A 24,760-nucleotide genomic window follows, 5' to 3' on the forward strand; every position below is an offset into this window, starting at 1 on the left:
TAACAACTACAGAGGGATAACACTGCTATCAATTGCATCAAAGCTAAACTCTAATATACTAAAGAATGAATTTAATAAATATAGCAAACAATTTTTAGAAGAACAATGTAGGTTCAGAAAAGGAAAAAGTACTATAGATGCCATTTTCTCATTACAGAAAATTTTGGAGAAAAGAAGAGAATTTAACCTACCAACATTTATGCTGTTTATTGATCATGAAAAAGCATATGGAAATGTAAACCGGGAAAAACTTTGCCAGCTTTTACATAAAGAAAATATCCCAATCCAACTCAGGAAATTGAAAATTTTCCAATTTCGTCTATTTGGAAAATTTAAATTCAATACAATCAAATGGAATCAAACGAACAGAACGATTACATGCCACTTCAGAAAACAAATGACAACTGAAATAAAATTACGACTGCACAACATCACCTCAAACTCAGCAATCTTCTACAGTTGCGAGACTCGGATCATAAATAAGAAAGATGCACAAATACTAGAAGCAGCACAAATGAGATTTTTAAGACCAATATTAGGATTTACAAGGCTAGACCACCAAAGAAATTCAGATATTCATGAGAAAAATTAAAAGTAGATAATATAGTAAATGACATAAAACTGTATCAGAAAAGATGTATCAGTCACATAGAAAGAAAAAGAACCTAAAAAGGATCCCAAAATTAATATTTAACTACAAACTGACAGGCAAGAGTGTAGAGTGTGTTTAATGTCAAACGGCCAGGGGTTTCCCCCATCTCTGCATAGTATACATTGCAGGTGTGAAAAGAACACTGTCAATGCCAGAGGTTTAAAAGTGTATGGATCTTGTATATGTGTAGTGTCGTGTACCATTGTTCCTCTGGTCATTTGGCCGCAGGGCCCCTAATGGGACCCAACATTGCCCACAACTCCACCCCGTGGAGGCAGACCAGGTACACAAGTATTATAGTTATTTACTCTAGCAGATCCTGCCACCTAATTTCCTGAGATATCAGTGGCTAGGACCTAAAAAAAAAAAAAAAAAAAAAAAAAACTGGCTATAGATAGGGATCAGCCAAAAGGAGTACTAGTTATGCGATTTGATGTCATTAAGCTTTGGGTGTAGGGCTCAAGCAATTTAACAATGATTCTAACGCTAGTAGTTGGAAGTTAGGAGGGGGAGACTGAAGGCTGATGGGAAAAGAGAGTTATATTTCCTGAAATATCAGTGGCTAGGACCTGAAAAAAAAAAAAAAAAAAAAAAATACTGGCTATAGATAGGGATCAGCCAAAAGGAGTACTAGTTATGCGATTTGATGTCATTAAGCTTTGGGTGTAGAGATCAAGCAATTTAACAATGATTCTAACGCTAGTAGTTGGAAGTTAGGAGGGGGAGACTGAAGGCTGATGGGAAAAGAGAGAGAGAGAGAGAGAGAGAGAGAGAGAGAGAGAGAGAGAGAGAGAGAGAGAGAGAGAGAGAGAGAGAGAGAGAGAGATATGGGGTCCATAGAGATAATGACCCCCCAAATCAATGGAGCAGGCTGCCCCACCAGAGTGGAAAGAGGGGCAGTGAGGGGGGGGGGAGACCAGAGGTTAACTACCCTCCCACCCAGGGAGTGGAGGCAAAGGGCCACACAAGGGAGCATGGTTGGAACACCTAATGGCAGCAGCTGAGCTGTGCTGGCGGTTGTATCCCACCTGGGACAGCATTCCACAGAATGCCGGCTAGGAACAGCCAACAGCATGAATAACCTTGAGGTCCATAAGGTTCCCATGGCCATCACTCCATCTGGTGGAGAGGCTGGAATAGAACATGCAATTTATATCATTCACTCACACACAATTTTTTTTTTTTACATTTTATAGTTTTTTCTTTCTTTCTTTTCTCTTTTCTTTACATTTTATAGTTTTTTCTTTCTTTCTTTTCTCTACATTTTATAGTTTTTTTTTTTCTGTATTTCACAGCAACATTTTATAGTTTTTACATTTCACAACTTTTTTATACACTTTTTTTCTTCTTCTTTTTCCATTCATCCATCATTCTCATTCACACCAGAGAGCGGTGACTTATTAAACAAGCAAAGCTGACACCAAGCTTTGAGCTTGTCACAGACAACCTCAAAGTTTGGTCCTTGAGGTTGTTTGACATTCTCTGATATGACAGACAAGCTGTACTTGCTACCTGGGAGTCTAAAATGCTGATGGAACTGATATTCGGGTGACAGTCAAGTCAAGTAGACCCAATTTCGGCTAAGTCCGGATGGTCAGTGAGAGCCAAATCCTCCGGTTGCACCTTCAAGATGGTGAGACTGTTAGTAATTCTGGATATAACCTCCATGCACAAGGTGGCCACTTAGGTATGAACCAACGTAAGCAGGGGTCGAGGTGTGGTGCCCACACCACATGGAGGAATGCTGCCCATCTGTGTTGCCAGGCAATACTAGGTAGTAGATGACTCTCATCAACCGGTGCAATACCACCACTTTGATTATTGGAGGCTTGAAGTGGTGGAACCCATGTTTAGTCTCCAGAGCTAAGTTACGGTCAACAGTTGCCCATCTCTTCCATCATGCAGTATGACTGATGACTTTTGAGGTTACGATGAACATCATGGCGAGATCCAATCTTCCTTACATTTCGAGGGTACAGCTCTAAAACGGTATTCACAGGCCGGCCGCTAGTCTGTACACCAGACCGAAACTATTGGTAACTCTTTAGGAGGCTTCCGGATCAGCCAGCGTATAATCTTGCTACATCTACTCTGCCAGATAGTGACTGGAGGGAGTCCGAGTAGTGTGTATGCGGGGTAGCATTGTCGAGGCCACGTTATGTCAAGGATCTGGGTATATTCTTACCATATGTATGCCACATACAAAAATTTCATTACTTAATACAATATGCCCCCCCCCCCACTTTTTCTTACTATCGAATACACCATGAATCGTCAAACCTCCCAAACACAGCCTAGTTCATTTCACAAATATACGTGGGCTCAATTCTAATCTCGACGATGTCCATTTCCACATGCAGTCTGCCAAACCCCATGTACTTTTTCTGACAGCATCTCAGTTATCTGTTGATTCGACCACTGCTCATCTCAATTGCAAAAATTATTTGTTGTATGATTCCTTTCGCCTCAAAGGTGGTACTTGTGCATATGTCCGTTCCGACATTCCCTTTCAGAGACTTAGTAATTTGGAATCTCCTCTTTTCGATGTTCTCTGGCTTAAAATCTCTCTACCTCATTGTGTCAAATTCATTTCTTGTCTCTAATTACTTGTAGCTCTTTGACTTTCTCTCTTTGCAACTTGACTTTCTCCAGTCCAACTTTCCTAACAGTGAGGTAACTTTCCTCGGTGATTTTATTGCTCACAACTCCAGCTGGCTTCCGTTTTCTAGTCACACCGACACAGCTGGTTGAGATGCTGAGGCTTTTGCAATTTCTAATGACCTTGCACAGATTGTTCATTTACGTACAAGAATACCGGACAATCCCAACCATACAGCCAAAATGCTTGATCTTTTTCTCGCAAATAACCCTTCAAGTACACAGTCGAAGTGAGCGGTCCTTTAGGTACTTCAGATCACAACTTGGTGGTTGTCTCTTATCTCATGGCTATTCCCAACCTCGTATTGTTTCGCATTACAAGAATGCAAAATGGGATGACCTGCAAGATTTCTTTTCTTCTTTTCCTTGGTTGGATTACTGTTTCAAAACTTCAGATGTCAACATTTGCTAGATCATGTCAGTGAAATTATTCTTGTAGGAACAGAATCCTTTATTCCACACTCCACTTTAAAATCTCGTCCTTTATCTAAACCTTGGTTTTCCAATAAACGTGCTAAGGCTGTTCAAGAGAAGAACATTGCATACTGTAATTGGCTTGTTTCGAATTCTTCAGTTTCATTTTCTGCCTACACCAAAGCTTGCAAGAATTGTAAAGCGGTCTTTAATCAATCCAAACTAGATTTTGAACAGGCTAAAAGTAGAAAAATTGCTTCTTGCCCTAATGGTAGCCGAGCATTCTGGTCTCTTGCCAAAGTTACTGGCTGCAACATTTGCCCATCTTTGCTTCCACCTCTGTCAAAACCAGATGGTTCTGTTGTCACTTCAGCCAAGGATAAAGTGGACCTGCTAGTATCCCATTTTTCTTCAAACTCATGTATTAATGATCCTGGTGGTGGTGGTGGTAGTAGTAGTAGTGGCATGTGATGCAAGAAAGCAAGTGTATGAGCTTATGCAGCATCAGCCAAAAAAAAAAAAAAAAAAAACACCATTTCCTACAAATGCCTGTCCAGTTCCTCCTTAAATTTATTTAACCTCTCAACTTTTACAATGACAGATGGAAGTTTGTTCCAACAATTAACCATCGCTGGCTAAAGGCAAATTTCCACACATCTATTCTATATCTGTCTTTTCTTAATTTGAATTTATACCCCATTAGGTTCATAATCTGAAAGTGGAAGGATCCGATCATAATTCAGCGTGCTCAACCCATTCAAGGCCTTATACACCTCAATCAGATCACCGTGCAGGTGACTAGTCTCCAGCCACTGCAATTTGCAGAACTTAGGCCTCTCTTGGTAAGAGGATCCCTTCATTCCCCTCTACATCCTTCCTAAAATGAAGGATGTAGAGGGGAATGTAGGAAAGATGTAAGAAAATCTACATCCTTCCTAAAATGAGGCTTCCAGACCCATACGCAGTACTCAAGGCGTGGCCTGGCCATTGCCTTATACAGAGGGACAATCACCTCCTTTTCCCTGCTAGCAAAATTTCTATATATCATTGACAAAACCCCATGACCTGCCCCGGCAGCCTGTCTGCATTGCTCAGAAAACTTCGTATCTGACTGCATAATTACTCCCAGCTCTCTTTCATTTTCTACCACTTTAAGTGTAGTACCATACAGTTGGTACATTTCTCTGGGGTTACTTCTACCCATGTGCAGTACTTTGCATTTGTTAAGGTTAAACTTCAGTTGCCACTTTTTAGCCCATCTGCCTAAATTTTCTAGATCCTGTTGCAGTAGCAAACTGCCATTACTGTCCTTAACAACCCTGCCAACCATCTGCAAACTTCGACACTAAGCCTGATATACCTTCATCAATATCATTGATAAATATACAACACAACAGTGGACTCAACAGTTTAATTTATTTTATTTATTATTATTATTTTTATTTTCTGTACAGTTATAACTGCAAGGTCCTACAGGATTTTGTATACAGGTACTTATTTCATATTTATATGTCTATCAATTTTATTATAATTAGCTCTCATACTTGTAATTCTAAATTTATAATGAAATTGGTCTTCATTATTATATTATAACAATCAGCATCACTCCTCGAAAAATCTTTTCTATCTATAGATAGAAAGTTAAGTTCTTTAAAGTGAAAATTTTCACTAAAAAAAAAAAAATAACAATAACCTGGAGTTTTTAGCCATCATCTCACCTTGTTTTGAGAAAAGGAAAAAGCAGGTGGAGGAGGCATGTCATCTTGGTCTTCTCTGCGTGACTTCAAATCAACAACTGGAGCTAAAACTGCACCCTTACGCATCTGCTCTCTCTGAAAATAAAATGGGATGAATATGATAATAGTATAGCCACAGCGATCAATAAACAAACTTTAGCAATTAACTGCAATAACTGGAATTCCAAACTTGCAGAGGTAACTTGTAGTGTCTTCATTGTTGTGAAGACACTGTGCAATTAAGAATACTACAGTTACAGGCTGGAATAATAGGGCATCGTTAATTTAACATTTCCACCAGAAAACCCAATAACAAATTAATTAAAATAATACTTAATGTTACACATTAACTTAATTCACTTCAAATAAAAACAAACCTTGTACTATTACAAATTTTGCTATCCAAAGGTAAAGGTTAAAAATGACAAGCAACAATACAAAATGATTGGAGAAGGAGAATTATTATTACATAGCTACCAACACACTAGATTTATGAAGACAAATCAGTCTTTTTTTTTTGATTTTACCCTTCTCTATCCCACTGTCTAAACGTTGTTGTTGTTGTTGTTGTTTGGTTTTTAGGAGCATTAGCAACTAAGGCCATATTGCTCTGGGAATATGCGGTGGTCATTCCCTGACCTTTCCACATCCTCCGTATTTGGTGGTGACTGGCTCAAACCCCGGTCTAATCAAGAAGTGTGTGCTACGCACTGCCGCTCCTTCCCACCTGGCTACGGAGGCACCACTGTCTAAACGCAGCTGGTGAAAAGCTATTCTTGTCTTTTTTTTTTGAAAAAATGACCCTTTCTTACCTCTTTTTTTATTTTCACAAAAAAGTAGTAAAACTATGTTAAAGTTAGAATTTCTTAAATTTTTTTGAATTTTTGTTCCCCCCCTTTTTTTTCTATCAGGTGCAATGTGACATGACATTAAGTGTAGGAGATCTGCAGATTCACTTAGCAAGTACAGGTCAAAGTTGAAAAAAAGTCACAAGTTAAGAGTTAAATTTGAAAGTGTCTGGAATCCTGCCCAGGCACAATAGCAGGGAATATATGATGAGAGCCTTGTCAATCAATTCGGCCCGGGGGAGAGATTGTGCAGAGTTCGTGGGGAAGAATTTTTCAAAGCATGGTCTATTCTTGTTAATAGGAGAGATTGTTTGTACAGGGATCGGATACACTTAAATAGAAAGGGTGCAAGAATATTTGCTGATGCTACTGAGGCAGTGTTAGGTGGGTCGTAAAACTGCTAGCTTTGGGGGGGGGGGTTTCACAGACTACTAGCCTAACAGTAACCACAAGCAGAGGTGGTAATAATTCTTGCACTGCTTCTATTGGAATGAGCAGCAGCCCAGAAAGCCAGTTGCTGGGGATTTCAGGAACTGCTGGGAGTCATGAAACAAGTAAATACACGGGCTGTGTTAGGTAACTAAGAGTAAGAACAGGTGCACGTATACTTGCATGTACACCAATGCTAGAAGTATATCATTAGCATAGGCACGTGATGCAAGAAAGCAAACTTATATAGCAGGGGTGGCCAAACGGTCGATCGTGGCTTTAATTTTGGTCGATCACAACAAATTTTAAATACAGTAAACCCCCGCTATTCGCGGGGGTTACGTTCCTGAGAAATGTCACGAATACTGAGTTATGGCTCCCATAGTAATAAAGGGGTTCCGTTCCAAAGTATGAAATATATAAGAAAAACAAGTCTAAAATTTTGTCTATGTATGTATTAGATGTACCTTCATAATATGACTATGTACATAGACAGTGCATAGCATTGTCCACCAACATCAATTGGATGCACTTCCTTAGATTTTATGTGTTTCTTAAAGCACCCTTCCTCCCTTCCTGTCCTATCTATCCTTTCTGTACAGGTTGTACTCCCCAAATTCCAGTTCTGGTCTGCTTATGTCTGTGTGACACCATGTCTCTGATATCCCAACAATATCTGCCTTTGATGTCTTGACTAGAACTTCAAGTTCATCGAATAAATAAATCTGATTAATTTGAAGTGCTGGTTAAGACATCCAAGGCGGGATATCAGAGACGTGGTGTCGCTTAGATATAAGGGATGCAGAATTTGAATTTGGGGAGTACAATGTATACAGAAAGGATAGGAAGGGAGGATGGGTTATGATGTTAGTAAAGAAACACATAAAATCTAAGGAAGTGCATCCAGTTGACATAGATGGACAGTGCAATGTTGAGGCAGTTTGGTGTGACAAACACTGGGAAAGCAAAAATAATGGTAGTAGTAGTATGTTAAAGGCCTAATGACTCTGATGAGTACAATGAACAGTTATACAGAGAAACGGAGTGTGTCAGTAAATCAGAGTGTCTTATAATGGGGGTTTTAACTTCCCAGATATTGACTGGAACTTTGGGTTGGTCACTCCCACACTAGCAAGGATTTTGTGAATTTATTGGATGATTGTTTTCTACAGCAGCATGTTAGAGAGGCAACAAGAGAGAGTAATATAAGGCATGATTATCAGCAGTGATTATTCATGCATTACGAAGTTACAGATACAGGAACCACTAAGTGGCAGTGTTCACAGTGTATGGATGTGGAATTTACTTAAAGATGTAACTATCATCAGGTGTAAAGGGAACGGGTTTTGCTTTCATAAAGGTGACTACAGTAGTCAGAGATTTTTTTAAGTTCTATACAGTGGGACCAACTGATAATGTTACTAACAGCAAATTCTAAATAGGAAGCATTCAAGGAAGTAGTGTGGAAGCTATTAGGCTTTTTGTTCCAACTAAGAAATACTGTTCTAGGTTTAGGCCCAGATGGATGACAGATGAACTACAGAGACTCATCATCATCAGTCATTTTCAATCCACTGCAGGATGAAGGCCTCTCCAGCAACTTTCCAGTTCCTTCTCTTTTGAGCAATGGCTATCCATTTACTACCACAAACTCATGAATTTCATCTGCCTTTCTCCATTGTTGTCTTCCAGGTTTTCTTCTAGCTCTTCTTGGGTACCATTCTGTTATTTTCTTAGTCCATCTGTCATCATGTCTTCGAGCTATGTGTCCTGCCCAAGACCATTTTAGTTCTTTAGTTTTGATAAGAATGTCCTGTACTTGAGTTTGTTGCCTAATCCATGTGTTTCTTTTCTTATCTAACAGTCTGATTCCCAATATGATTCGTTCCATTCTTCGCTGTGTAGTTCTCAGCTTCTCTTCCATTCTTTTGGTGAGTGGCCAAGTTTTACTTCCATAAGTCATGGTGGGGAGTATACATTGGTTCATTATTTTACGTTTCAGACAAATTGGGATATTGCTTCTCAGTATGTGACTATATTTCCTGAATGCTATCCATCAAAAATTTATTCTTCTCTTGACTTACATCCATTTATCATTATTACAGCTAATGACTGGTCCCAGATAAGTATATGACTCCACCTTTTCAATTACTGTTCCTACAATCATTATATTCCTTTCTGTTGCATACTTGTTCATCATTAGTTTTGTTTTAGCCATATTCATCTTTAGTCCAAAATCCTTACTAACTCTGCATAACTGATTAAGATTTTCCTTTAATTCTTTGGGATCATGGCTTATGACCACAATGTCAACTGCAAATCGTAAATGGTTTAGGTACTCTCCATTCGTTTGTTGTTTGTTATTTGGTTTTTAGGAGAATTAGCAACTAAGGCCATATTGCTCCGGGAATATGCGGTGGTCATTCCCTGACCTTTCCGCATCCTCCGTATTTGGTGGTCATGGGCTCGAACCCCGGTCTAATCAAGAAGCGTGTGCTACGCACTGCTGCTCCTGCACACCTGGCTACAGAGGCACCTACTCTCCATTCACACTGACTCCTTTCTGAGACCAGTCTAATCTTCTGAAAGCTTCCTCAAGGGCAGCAAGTAAACAACTTCGGAGATTAGCATTAGTAGAGGCATTTGATGCAAGAAAGCAAGCTTATGCAGCATCAGCCAAAAAAAAAAAAAAGAAATAAAAAAAAACCACTTCCACTTCACCCCTCTGTTCGTTCAAAATACCTGTCCAGCTGAGCCTTAAACTTATTTAGGCTATCAACTTCCAGGACAAGGGATGGAAGTCTGAAGGGACGGAAATATTGTGTCTCCTTGTCGAACTCCGTTCTCAATTTTAAATTTATTACTGTCTTTATCTAGTCTAATAAAGGAGGTAGGTTTCTCATATACAGTCGATTCCGGTTATTTGGGACATATCGGGACTAGTGCATTTTGGCCCGATTAAGCGGCTGCCCCAGTTATCCGAAGTTTCACGTAAAAAAAGTTAAAAATGCAATGGACCCCCCCCCTTTACAATTAGTTCACTGTACAATCAAATCACATTACGACGAACTCAAAATAGTAAAGTACCGTTCACTGTACGATGTGCAGTAAGCGCCGGTCATTATGATCACGTTTGTGAATTGAATTTTAATTCTATTAAACAACGATTCTAATTAGCGAAAATAGGAGGAATATTATCCACAGGCTATAAAAGTAAAGATATATTAAGCACAAATTTACCCTTTATTACCTTACCAATTAAAAAATTAAATGATACATGAAAATCGGAATAATATACGTGATAAACGGAATAATTAATACGTACTGTAATATGTACATACGAACTAGTTGACATTTCTGTTCACTGACATTTGTTGGTGGGGGCTGAAATTTAAAACAGTAAAAAGATAAGCAATCAATAACAAAGAACAGGGCACACACAAATTGCAAGTAACACAACAAGCGCAAGTGAGAACGGAGTAACAAATTAGGAAGCTTTAAAAATAGGAATGAAGATTCCATGGAAGTGTAAACACATTTTACCATAATAACCCACAGAATTCCAGCTGTCGGTATTATTGCAAATTCAATAAGATCGAGTTTACTGTCCGTTTATGATAGATTGCTCTAACAGAAAAACCCAATAAACAGGTGACTGCTAATTGTTTTTATTGTTTTATGGTTGTGACCTCCAGAAATCCGACCGAACTACGTGGTACGGTCGGAGACAATCGTAGGGTAATCTCCAGTGCTGAGGTCTCCTGCCCCGATTAAACGGCATTTTGTCCCAATTAAGCGAAGTAAACCCTGGCTATTTTCTCGATTGGTTTTTGTTTTTTAAGATTTGCCCCAAATAAACGGCTGCCCCGATTAACCGGTGGCCCAAATAACCGGAATCCACTGTATTTTCTTCAAAATCATAATATATAGGGTATCTATGCCTTGCCTTTCCAGTGCCCGAAACATTTCCTTATGCTGTATGGAGTCAAATGCCGTTTCGTAATCCACAAATACCAGGCATAAGTGTTTTATATTCATTTGCCTTCTCCATTAGCTGTGACATTACGTGAAGGTGATCCATAGTTCAGAATCCTGTCCTAAAGCCAGCTTGCTCTTTCGGTTGATTCTCATCAATTATTCTTTCTAATCTATTAGTACTAACCCTTGTGAACAACTTGTAGATGTGGGATAACAAGCTAATTGGTCTATAATTTCCAATTTATCTCCTTTCTTATGCAGCAAAACTATGATTGCATTATTCCACTCCTTAGGCTCCACACCTTTTTAATGTATTTTGTGAAGAGACGCCTGTTTTTGTGTCATGTCTCTTCCTCCCAATTTTAACAACTCTACAGTAACTTTACCTTCCCCGGAGCTTTCTGATTCTTCATTTTCTTCAATGCATGTTCTACCTCATCAGGAAGGATATCAGGTATGTTGTATGTGTTACTAATTTGCGATCCATCTTCCCCACTGCTGGCATCATTCCCTCGCTCCTTGTATAACTCTTTATAGTAGTCTTCTGCTTTTTGAATTATGTCTTCTCTGTTATTCATAAGTACACCATCACTGTTCTTCAGTTTCAGTATCATTTGTCTTTCTGGATTACTGCTCATGACTGCTGATTTATATCCTTTTTTTTCCCTTAATGCTTGCTCTACCTTTGTGTTAAATTTTCTTATGTTCTCTCTGAGTCTCTTTCTAATGGCTTTGCATAACTCAGTATACTCAATTTTCTCCCTGCTCTTCATTTGTCATTTTCGGTTCATCATGACAAGTGTTTCTTGACTGATTTTTTCTTCTTTGGATTTCTTTTTACCTATAGGTTTCTTGGGCTTTATCACTTCTAGAAAGTTGTAATATTCCTCATCGACATCTTGGTCCTGAACAGACTGCAGAAGCTAAAACGTGTTCTTCGTATAATTTACTCGAGTCAGTTTTTTCCTCTTCACGCTGACCAGGCGTCTTGAAGATACTCATGGCAGACAAAAAAAAATGCATGGGTTGCACATAAATTGTCAGGTTACATAGAAGCCTAGAGTAGGTACAAGCTAGTCTGAAATCAAGTCACAAAGCAGGTTGGGCAAGCGGATGCAAATTATTAGAAATCTTTGGAAAAGGATGCAAAGAAAAACAGCAAAGTCTTCTTTACTTATATAAACTCTAAAAAGAAGGGAATGAATCAGATTGGTCCATTTGATATCAATGGTTTTACTGTAGATGATCATTCTCAGATAGCTGCCAAACTAAATGACTATTTTGCATCTAAATTCACACATGAGGAGTTATTCAAAGAGGAGAGGGCCAGATGATTATCAAAATGTAAGAGGTAATTAAATGATTTTCTAATAACTAAGAGCAAAGTGGAGGAGAAATTTTTTAAGTTAAACATAAGAAAGACACCAGGGTTAGAAGGGATCTATCCAGTAATATTAAAGAAGGTTGCAAAGGAATTAAACAATCCCTTACCATAATTATGAGAGCATCCTTGGACTCAGGGGAAGTTTCCATGAACTGGAGTTGTACTAATGCCTCCCCAGTTCACAAAGGGGGATCAAAGGGTGACACGAGTAATTACAGAGTTGTTAGTTTGACTTCTGTACCAGGGAAAATAATGGAGTCACTGGATAAAGAAGCATTGTAGGATCATCTAGACAAAACATTAATAATTCAGACACAGCATAGGTTTGTTAAGAGGAAGTCTTGTCTGACAAATTTGAATGGATACTATAACGAGGTCACAAAGGAACTGGATGCAAAGAATAATTTTGATATCATATATTTGGATTTCAGGAAAGCTTTTGATACTGCTGCACATGGAGGACTACTGTACAAATTGGATCAGTATGGCATTAAGGGCAAATTGCTACAATGGATAAAAGAATAGTTGAGTGGGAGAAGACAGAGAGTGGTAATCAATAGATACCACTCTAAGTGGACTAACATTATTAGTGGTGTCCCTCGGGGTTCAGTGTTGGGCCCCATTGTTGTTTTGTATATTTATCAATGATATTGATGAAGGTATGACAAACTTAATGTCAAAGTTTGCAGATGATACAACAGTTGGCAGATGATATCAACAGGTGTTAATAACAAATGACAGTATGCTGCAGTAACAGGAGCTGGAAAAGTTGGACAGATGGGCTGAGAAGTGGCAACTGAAGTTTACCATTAACAATGCAAAGTACTGCATATGGGTAGCAGTAACCTCTGAGAAATATACTAACTGGCTAATGTTACACTCAGCGTATTGGAGAATGAAAGAGACCTTGGGGTATTTGTGCAGTCAGATATGAAGTTTTCTGATCAGTGCAGACAGGCTGCCAGAGCAGCCCATGGGCTGTTCTGGCAGTTGTCAATGATATACAGAAATTTTGCTAGCACTGAGTACTGCATACAGGTCTGGATACCTCATTTTCAGAAGGATGTAGAGTTTTTAGAAAGGCTTAAGTTCTGTAAATTGCAGCTTCTGGAGACTAGGCACCTGCACAATCTGATTGAGGTGTATAAGGCATTGAATGGTTTGAACAAGTTCAATGCTGATGGGATTCTTCCTTTTGCTCAGATTAGAAACATGAGGGGGCATACATTCAAACTGAGGAAAGACAGTTGTAGAATAGTTGTGCAGAAATTTGCCTTTAGCAAGAGGGTAGTTGATTGCTGGAACAACTGCTATCTGCTGTTGTGGAAGTTATCTCTGTTCAATAAATACAAGGTAGAACTAGACTGGAATGAATAGATCAGTGAAATGGGAAGGGTTTTTATTTTTTTGGCTGATGCTGTATAGCAGCAGCTTTCTTGCATAATATGCCTCTACTAATGGTAACGCAGCCATCAGGTACTGAAAAATATAAATGAGGGATAACAGCATTGTTCTCTGTAATATGCAATGACCTTCATTTGAAGAAAATTTCAAGCTTGAGGAGACTGATGAGGCTGTTTGTTCCATAAAGTTAAGGAAAATGCCCCAGTTCAGATTTGATAGAAGTTTCTGTCTTAAAAAGAATTTGGAAAGTTAGTCCAAAATTGATTAAAAATCTACTTAACAGCTGTCTTAAAGAAGGTTTTTTTCCCAAATCGTGGAAGCAAGCAAATTTTAAAATATTATTAAAAAATTCTAACAAACCCATAAACCAGGCGTCCTCGTACCATCCTATTCCACTCGTTCCTGTTCTTCGGTAGTATAGGGAAAATATTATTTTTGCAAGATTTCTAAATTATTACAATAGAAAAAAAAATTTAAACGTACCTAATCAATTCAGTTTCAATAAAGGAAAATTTCCAGTAGATGCAATTAAATTAACTATAGATTTGGTCTCTATTTCAAACACTAAATATGTCCTTGGGGTCTTCGTGGACTTTAAAGGGGCTTTTGACACCTTATGGTGGCACAGTGTCCTGGCGATATTCCGGGAGCCAGGGTCTCTGTACCCATTTACAGAATTATCACTGATTACTTTCAGGAGAGATGCCTTGTAGTCTCGTCTGGACACTGCTCTGTACAGAGACTGATTACTCGCAGCTGCTCTCAGTGATCTGTTGTTGGCCCTGTTTGCTGGAACGTGGTACTTGATGGGCGGCTGGTTAAAAAATACGAGTGTATTTCTAAAGTTGCATATGCAGACACCCTTGTTGTTCTCATTTTTGATAATTCCATGCTTGAATTGGAAGAAAGTGGAAAGGATGTGTTGATACTTGGTGTGTAACCCACAAATTAGATGATTTCTGTAATAAAAACCAAGCAAATGCTCTTTAAAGACCTTCTGTAAACCTTAATTTACAGAGACCACCAAACATAAGATTAAATGACCAACCTATTAAAATTGTCTGTATGTATAATGGTATAATGGTCGATGATTGGCTTCAGTTCGACATATAAATATATATATTCTAGGAAATATAAACACTGATTGGAAAATTAATTAGAATTACAAGATGTGCCTGGGGCATTAAGCCACATTAAAACTGTATTATTGAAGCATATTTTTACCTATATTAAAACTGTATTCTGGAAGCATATTTTTACCTATAGTACACTATGCAGCAGGTGCAGGGGGCACTAGTATAAGTAAATAAATGCCTTGTAAAAAATTATTTTGTGCAAGCTCAATGGTTCTTTTTATTAGCGACATCAAGGGCATGTTGTATAATTTCAACATCAGCTCTCCAGGTACTAACAAGTAAATTGCCAATTCAGTTTGAAATAATATTTAATTACTTACAGTATTTTAGGAGAAAGTGTCTACCTGCTCAGGTGGAAGAGTTACCAGTTAAGGAAGATGTGCAGAGAATTCAAAATCAATTAGCATTAGTAGAGGCATATGATGCAAAAAAGCAAGCTTATACAGCATCAGCCAAAAAAAAAAAAAAAAAAAAAACCTTCCCATATCACCCATCCAGTCACTCCAAAAGTTTGTCCACTTCTTCCTTGAATTCATTTAAGCTATCAACTTACATAATTTGTTTAGGGCAATAGCCTCAGGTTAAAAAGAAGTAAACTAATGTATATAAGGTTTTGCTATAGCATCATGTTTATACATAGCCAACTACTAATTAGTTAAAAAAATTGGCATCATTTAAATATTTCTAATATTGTGAATGCCTTCACAACAAGTTGGCATGGTATTGCACTACTTATTAATAAGTAATGCTTCTCTAATAGAGAAGACTACTGTTATTTATTCTTGGCGGATACCACCACCCAGACATCACGGCATCATTTCAGAGATTACTGGCTCTTCATTGGTGGGTGGGCAGGTACCCTGGTGTTGCAATGATGACAACGCAGTTGGGAAGTATAACTCCACAATATGAATTGTGGAGTTACACAAAATTGCACTACTTATTAATAAGTAATGCTTCTCTAACAGAGAAGACTACTGTTATTTATTCTTGGCGGATACCACCATCAAGGCATCATTTCAGAGATTACTGGCTCTTCATTGGTGGGTGGGCAGGTACCCTGGTGTTGCAATGATGACAATGCAGTTGGGAAGTATAACTCCACAATATGAGAGATGCCTGATGGTGTACAGTAATTAAAAATTACATAATTTATTTAGGGCAATAGCCTCAGGTTACGAAGAAGTTAACTAACATATAGGTTTGTGCTATAGCATCATGTTTATACGTAGCCATCTACTAAGCAGTTACAAAATTGGCATCATTTTGTAACTAGGCGATAGTTGTGTTCCTAGAAACCCTCATGCAATTGTAATAAAATACTTACATATTTTATTACGACTATTAGAAGGCCGCCGTAGCCTAGTGGTCAGGCACACGGGTGCATAAGTGACCGGGGGTTCATGCCCGTGACTGCTGAATACTGTGCTGTTTCTTGTATTCTGTCTATCTTGTGAACTCCTCTGACCGTTTGGTCGTCCCGGAGTATAAACAGAAAATTTATTTATTATGTAATAAAATATTGCTAATGCTTTTGCTTTCATCGTAAGCAAAATTGTTCTGTTTGATTTTCTATCCAAACAGATGACAGCCGTTCCATCTCTTCCAATTCTTCGTGTCTTGATCTAATGGATTTTATTACACTTTGAGTTGTTCCTGCTATGAAAGTGGTTTTTATTTTTTCTGCATTCTTTCTAATTCTCGATATTGCCTCATTTAGGCCTGTAGCATGTGCAATATCACATCGTTTTTTCATTTTGCTCAAAGCGGTTCAGAATTTCATATTTTTTTCTCTATGGACAGAGGTGACTGGCCATAAGCCTTACCGGGGAAACCCCGGTGGGCTGAAGGCCAGAAGACGATGGAGACCGGTGTGATTTTGGCCATAAACGCTAGTATGAGGCCGCTAAAAATTTTCCCCAGTAAAAATTTTTTAACCCAGTCCACCTCTGTCTATCAATATTGCTTTTCTTTTTCTCTCTGAATCTGTAGTGTCTTCACCAGGATGCTTCCTTTTCACACCTTTTAAGTATTTTACTCATTTTTAGGGAATAAAGCACAATTACAAAATGATGAGGCATGCTTGATACACAAACAAAGCTGGTGCATGTAGCAACAGAATAAACAACACTGTAAAGGCACAGACACACTATTAACACCTCACTAGCTCACATTTCACTACCATAAACAATAAAAACAATTTCCAATTGCATTTCTGCTGGTGGAATCTGTCATAAACTGGTAGTAAACTTGATCTAATTTCATTTTCGATAATACTGATAGCTGGAATTGTGTCGATTTTTACGTTATTATGGTGAAATGTGTTTCCCCGTCATTGACATAAAAAACAAAAATACATTTTCACTTCATTCCTATTGCATTGCATTCAGTTAGGGTGATTCTGCATGGGACTACCATTTCTTGTAAACACAAAAGCGAATCATGTATAAGTGAATTCGGTTTGTTTTATAATATATGATATCATTCCCCTATTTTTATGAATTGGGTAGTGTCATCATTGCAACATCAGGTACTCTGATGTTGCAATGATAACAACGCAATGCAGTGATGAGCCCACCCACAATAAGCTCCGGGGCCTCCATAGCCAGGTGGGAAGGAGCAGCAGTGCGTAGCACACGCTTCTTGATTAGACCGGGGTTCGAGCCCGTCACCACCAAATACGGAGGATGTGGAAAGGTCAGGGAATGACCACCGCATATCCCGGAGCAATATGGCCTTAGTTGCTAATGCTCCTAAAAAAAAAAACCAAATAACAATAATAACAATAAGCTCCGAAACGGTGCCATCTGGGTAGTGGTATCTGCCGAGAATAAGTAACAGTAGTCTTCTCTATTAGAGAAGTGTTACTTATTCAAGGTAGTGCAATACCATGGCAACTCATTGTGAGGGCATTCAGAATATGAGATATACTTAAATGATGCCAATTTTGTAACTACTTAGTAGTTTGCTACATACAAACACAATGCGATAGCACAAACCTATACATTAGCTATCAACTTCCAAAACGACAGATGGAAGTTTGTTCCAACAATCAAATACCCGCTGGTTAAATGCAAATTTCTGCAAATCTATTTGACAACTGTCTTTCCTCAATTTCAGTTTATGCTGCCTCAACATTTGTACTCTGAGCAAGAGGAAGAATCCCATCAGCACTGAGCTGGCTCGATCGATCAAAGGCCTTATTCACCTCAATCAGATCACCTTGCAGGTGCCTAGCCTCCAGATGCTGCAATTTGCAGACTTTAAGCCTTTCTTCATAAGAGCACCCCTTTGTTTCCCTCATCAGTCTTGCTGCCCTTCTCTGTATTCGTTCCAGAAACTCTACATCCTTCCAAAAATGAGACTTCCAGACCTATACACAGTACTCAAGGTTTGGCCTGACCATTGCCTTATACAAGGTGATAATCATCTCCTTATCCCTGCTAACAAATTTCCTGTATATCGTTGACAAGACCCCATGACATGCTCTGGCAGCCTGACTGCACTGCTCAGAAATTTTGATATCTGACTGCACAATTACCGCCAAGAAAAGAATGAAAGAGAATGTGGAGAATGAAAGAGAATCTCTTTCATTCTCCACTACCCTGAGTGTAACACCACAAAGTTGGTACATTTCTCTGGGGTTACTGCTTCCCATATGCAGTACTTTACATTTGTGAATGTTAAACTTCAGTTGTGACTTCTCTGCCCATCTGCCCAACTTTTCTAGATCCTGTTGTAGTAGCATGCTGTCATTACTGTTATTATCAACCCTGCCAACCTTTGTATCATCTGCAAACTTTGACATTAAGCTTGATATACCTTCATCAATATCATTGATAAATATACAAAACAACAATGGGCCCAGCACCAAACACTGGGAGATTCCACTAATAACATTGGTCCATGAAGAGCAGTATCCATTGATTACCACTCTGTCTTCTCCCGTTTAGCCATCCTTTTATCCATTGTAGCAACTTTCCCTTAATGCAATACTGCTCATTTTTGTGTAGTAGTCTTCCATGTTGAACAGTATCAAAATCTTTCCTGAAATCCAAGTAAAAAAGGTAAACCCACTGCAGGATGGAAGCCTCCTCAACAATTCATGCTGAAGGAAATGGACCATAATCTGCCACGCTGGTCCAGTGCGGGTTGGCAGATCGACCATATTCAGTAGTCAGGGGCTTGAACCCCAGTCTACTCAAAGAGCGTGTGCTATTGCACTCCCGCTCCTGATTACTCGGCTACGGGGGCCTTCCACAGATGAAGAGCCAATAAGCTCCAAAACGGGGAGATTGCGAACACTATTTTTTTGCCGATCATATGCATTAATGAGTTCGACTTTATATTTTAAAAGTTAAATGTTTATGAGAAGACATTGTGCACTTCACACGACACTGAACAAAACTGAAAACTGAAACTGAAAAGACCAAAGGCCGACCATATCCCCCCCCCGCACACACCGAATTCATCAGAAGTTTTACACATACCTTAAAATTCTTGAAAAAGGGTTTAGAACCGCGACGTAAACCTTGATAAAATTCAGAGAATCGGAAATAGAAAATAAACACGCGATTGAGGCAATACGTGGAAGAAACGTTACTAGAAAAAGGGCTGTGAGCTCGCCCGCTGTCCGTTATGGGGAGATCAAATTAAGTGCTAATCTAAACGAAACAGTACAGATTGCCTGTCCGCATCCGTTACAGAGAATGTCCGCTAGACAGAAACTGCAAACACGTTAAAACCAATGGAGGTAAGTTAGGGAATTTGAAAATGTCCGTTGTAGAGAGATGTCCGTTAACGAGAGGTGTCCGTTAGGAGAAGTTTCACTGTATATGATATTAAAATTATTTTTTGCATCCAGTTCCTTTGTGACCATATCATAGTATCCAATAAAATTGGTCAGACAAGACATCACCTTAACAAACCCATGCGGTATCTGAATTATTACTGCACTCTTATCTAAATGATCATGCAATGCTTCTTTAAACAGTGACTCCATTATTTTCCCTGGAACAGAAGTTAAACTAACAGGTCTGTAATTTCTTGTAGATTGGCAGGAGGTCTAATGATATTAAAGGTAGAATAACTAATAAATGCATGCCTAGGGTGATAGAATTAAGTAAATTAAATCTGCCTTGGTTTAATCCAGGCTTAAATTTAACTTTCTTGATTTCAGGTCACGGAAGTCTGAATTTTAAATTACATATTTTTGGCCTCACTGCTTCTCCATTGCGTAACTGCGGAGCCTGAAACAGTGCAGCTTTTAATTTTTGAATGTAACTCTTACTTAGATTATAGTACCGACTTAAAAATATTGAATAATATATATGGGGAGAATGACCTACCTAGATTTTTTTTTTTTTTTTTTTTTTTTGTTAGTTGTTGGCGCATCGGCATCTGTGGCCACATTGCACCTCCCAAGGTTTTTGCATATCTACTCTGATCCAAGCCCGAGGCGCGATTCGAACCCGCGATCTTTGGATTGCCAGGCAGGCACTTTACCCACCAGGCTAGCCTACCTAGATTTATTGACAGTAAATAAAATTACCTTGCTTTGGTGGAATTTGCCGATAAGATCTTTAGGAGAAGGAAAAGACTGATTGGAACTGATCCTTAGATACTTGTGTCCCTTCAGAACAATATAATGTTCTCTATTATGTTGTACTGAGCACAGAGCCTGTACTTGATATTTTGATTCCTCAAAAGACTTGGGAAAATTCTGTATAATCTAAAAATTTTGAGACTGCCTTAATTAGAAATTAATAGTAAAAATTTTCCTTGCTGAAGTGTAGCAATTTATAGCATGACTTAACTATAGTCAAGATTGGATCAAGTCAATTAAAGATTGGTGTTAGTAAATTACAGGGTATTTCAAAAATGATGGTCAATAATTTAAACGTGAAAAGTACAAACTAAAATAAGCAAAAAAGTCCCAGTGAACATCGGGCCACAAATAAACCGTTTTCGAGATAATGCACATTTTCTGTTAAGATCTGCAACTGACTATCGGAGCACTCTGGGAGGGTAGTCTTTATTGCTGAGACCTTGTACACACTGGATATGGTAGGGGTACAGTAACTGGCAATGTAAAATTTGCCACAAACTGCTATGACTCAGTATATGCTCTTGCAGAGCAACCCTCCTTATCGAACTGGATTTTGTTCTATTCTTTCTAACACCCTTTCCTCAACATCAGGTGTTATGCTTTTGGGCCTACCTGTTCATACTCCATGTGCAAAGAGCCCATGTTCTCTAAGGTGTTGATGTACCCTGATGAATGTGCAGCCTTGAGTGCACTGCCATTGGCTTTACCATACATGAAGTGAAGGTCCACATACTCTTCACTGCTGTAACCTCTTTCCATGTTGACTATCCTCTGACAAATACTAGTATGCCTCCTTCGTCTCAGAGAAAGGGGAAAGGGAGAGAAAGAGCATAACCTAACCTAAACAAACAAGTCAGTGACGGATCCCAACTCTGTACAGTTCACCTTGTCAGTGGTGGATTCCAACTAGAAATGTGCAATATCTCGAAAACAATTCACTTAAGGACCCATGTTTGCTAGGCTTTTTTTGCATATTGTAGTCTGTACAGGTCACCTTTAAATTATTGACCATCACTTTTGAAACACCCTGTATGCAGGGGGGGAAATGTATATATATTTATATATTGAACTTGTGAAAATTTTAAAATGAGTACCTTGTATGCCCAGGCAGTTGGCCTTTTGTAAATGGTTGTTCTTGTGTTCTGGATGGCTCTAGCCATAATTGCCAAACTGACTTCCCACATGGGATGACAGGTTTTGGAAGGTTAATTTTGAGTTGCAGCTTCATAATGCTAAAATCTCAGATTGGTTGTAATATTTTGAGTTTAGTCTACTATCTGACACTGTTTCCTTGATGTGAGCTCAGGATTTCTAACTTGCTAAATTGAAATCACTGTGAAATTTTGTTAGATAGATATTGAGCTGTTGGTTGAAGAATTTTTATCTTAGGTTGAGATCAAATTTCAATAGAGTTGACCTGTAGTGATGAGAATAAAGCAGTTATTCAATTATCACAAGACAATGATACAGTGATTATTAGTTTATGTAGCTTGAGGCTTATGCCCTAAATGCTTAGAGTCTAGTTTACGTAGTTGTTGCTGGGTGTTTGGTATAATAATTGGATGTTTTGAATTGTGTAAATTGCTTTCTTACTGGCTGTGGAAATCTCCATTAGCTAGTATTTTTACCTCCTTGTCTTCATTGCACGGTCTTGTGTTAATATTAAGATTGGGGTGTGTTCTAATTTTAATCAAGTCAACTGAAAATCATGTCTTGGTATCTGATTGTCACAGTTGTGACGTTAATTTTACTGCTGCTAGGTAGGCAGTTATTGTTCTAAAATTAAGATTAAGAAATTAATCTTAATTTTATCTTTCTTAACCTTTCTCTTAATCTTTTAATCTTTCTTAATTTAAGAAAATTAAGAAATTAATTATCTTAGTTTAATAATTGATTGTCTTTTCCACTAATACCTTTTCTCTTTTCTACCTACTTTGCTTCTTTTCTGGGAATGCCTTTTTCTCCCATCCCCTTGCTTTCTGTCCACTTTCCTTCCCCTCCATTACCCATACTATTCCCTCTATATCTCATTTCTTTTCTTTAAACACCTTGAGGTTTCTAGGCTTGCCTGACAGTCTCAGCTAGAAAGTGATCCTGGCATGCCTCCACGTTGTTGTTCTTTGTTGGATTTATTGGTGCAAGGGCTACTAAGGCCATAATACACCTATTTCAATCTTATTTGGTACATGATTGTTATATTAAATAAAAGGATTCAGATCAGATGATATTTGGTTATCATTTTGAGGAAGGTAAAAACATCATTAATATCTTGTCGGTCCCCGAGAATCTGCTGTAAGGTAAGTTTATTAGAGGAATATAGATGTGAAGAGAAAGCTGTTTTTCATCCTTTCAGATATAATGGGCATTCAATGATCAAGTGGTTTACTATGAGTTGAGTTTGACAGTTGAGACATCCTGAGTGAGTAAATAACTATGAGTTAGGTAAATAACTACATCCTATTCACATTCTGGCAAGCACAACTTCTTCCTTTCTATTGCCTCTTAGGATTGATAGCCACTGCTTGTGATTGTTTTTAATCTGAAAGATTAAAAGATTATTGCTTTTTTCTCCCTGCCAAATGGATAGCCATTTTTTTCTAACAGTGCTATGTATGATGCGTTTGAAATCTGTGTAAGGTATCTGCATGTCTGATGTTATGTGACTGGCGTTCTTGGCAGCAAGATCTGCTTGTTCGTTTCCTATGATTCCAGAGTACCCAGGTATCCAACAGAAAATTAATTTTTGCCTGTTTGCAAGAAGCTGCACTAACTTGATTTGAATTTGTTGTAGTAACGGATGACTGGAAGGAAATTTACACTGATTTTTTTTTTTTTTTTTTTTTTTTTTTTAGTGGTTGTTGGCGCATCGGCTTCTGTGGCCATAATGCACCTCCCAAGGTTTTTGCAGTACTTTGATCCAAGCCCGAGGCGGGATTCGAACCCGTGACCTTTGGGTTGCCAGGCAGGCACTTGACCCACCCGGCTAGCCCGGTCGGCACCGGAAGGAAATTTACACTGAAGAGCAGATACAGTGCTTAAGGAATCGGTGTATATAATAGTTTGGGGATACAATGACGGTTTTGCATTGTCTAGAGCCATCAGGATAGCATACAGTTCTGCGGTGTAAATACTGTACTCCAAAGGGAGTGGCTGGGATATTGTAATGTTTGGTAGAACTGCAGCTGTGCCAACTTTACTATCTGTCTTGGAACCATCAGTGTAAATTTGGGTAAAACTAGAGAACTGAAAAGAGTGAGTTGCATGGATCTGCTGAATACTGAGATTTGGAAGGGCATTCTTTCCCCATTGTTGGAAATGTTGGTCAACATTGGCCAAGGGTATTTGCCATGGTGGTGTAGCCGTGCTAATATCTAGAATTATGTTATTCATAATTAGTTCCCAGCACATAGTTATGCTTTTAATCTAATGCCACATGGTTTATTTTGGTACAAATTATGCCATTTTGGGGTGAATAAATACTGCTTTATAGGATGATGAGGAAACTTCTGATTTTAGCTGCATAACTTAATAACAGAGCATGCCAACTAAGAAATACAGGTGGTTCGTGTGCTTCCATATAGAGACTCTGAACTGGCGATGTACAAAAAGCTCCCAGTGCCATTCGGAGAGCATTGTGACGTACTGGGTCGAGCCATTTTAATACACTTTCACTAGCTGAGGCATATGCAGGAGACCCATAGTCTAGTTTGGATCTTATGAGCGACCGGTATAAGTGCAGCAGCATGTACCGGTCTGCACCCCATGACATAGCGGAAATTGCCCTGAGGAGACTCAGCTGCTTTTTTAGACAGGTTGTATGAATATGCTTAATATGCTCTAAGAAACTAAGTTTTTTATCCAGAATTAGTCCAAGAAAGCTAATACTCTGTTGAAAAGTAATTGGATGAGAGTCAAGATGTAAATCAGGATCTGGATGTAAATTCCGTTTACGGCAAAAATGAATTGCTGTTGTTTTTTTGTTTTGAAAGTCTGTATCCATTATTTTTGGCCCACTGAACAAGCTTGTTAATTGTGCCTTGAAGCTGCCTTTCAAAGGAATGCATGTTTTGTGAGTGGCTTGAGATTGCCAGATCATCGGCATACAGATAAGTTTCAACTGTGTCGGGAATACATTTGGTAATGGAATTAATCCTGAGAGAGAAGAGCGTGCCACTAAGCACAGAACCCTGAGGGACCCCCTCTTCTTGCACAAATGTTTGCGAGAGAGCAGAGTGAAATCGTACCTGAAAGGACCCATTGCTCAAAAAGTATAAATTTTGGAAGATGACCATGAAGACCGGATTCATAGAAATCGTGAAGAATTCCATACCGCCAGGTTGTATCAAAAGCTTTTTCGATGTTAAGACATATCATCACCAGGTGTTCGTTCCTGAGAAATGCATTTCGGATGTTTCCTTCAACTTTGACCATAGGTCAAGTGTTGATCTAGTTCTTCGAAATCCATATTGATTTTGACTTAGAATGCATTCAGTCTCTAGGAACCATGTTAATC

At 38.6% G+C, this 24,760-nt stretch overlaps 1 protein-coding gene across 4 annotated transcripts in view; it reads right to left on the bottom strand.

Moving 5' to 3' along the window:
* Nucleotides 1-24,760, bottom strand: part of Spf45 (splicing factor 45) — a 264,681-nt gene that overhangs the window by 159,849 nt on the left and 80,072 nt on the right. For all 4 annotated transcript variants that reach the window (XM_090385005.1, XM_090385002.1, XM_090385006.1 and 1 more), the window contains one exon: nucleotides 5,443-5,556. In XM_090385005.1, the coding sequence (XP_090241131.1) occupies nucleotides 5,443-5,556 (114 nt within the window). The remainder of the gene's footprint in view (nucleotides 1-5,442; nucleotides 5,557-24,760) is intronic.

This window comes from Mastigoproctus giganteus, chromosome 11 (genome assembly GCF_048544385.1).
Source record: "Mastigoproctus giganteus isolate SK-2022 chromosome 11, ASM4854438v1, whole genome shotgun sequence".
In the NCBI taxonomy this organism is placed as follows: Eukaryota; Metazoa; Arthropoda; class Arachnida; order Uropygi; family Thelyphonidae; genus Mastigoproctus; species Mastigoproctus giganteus.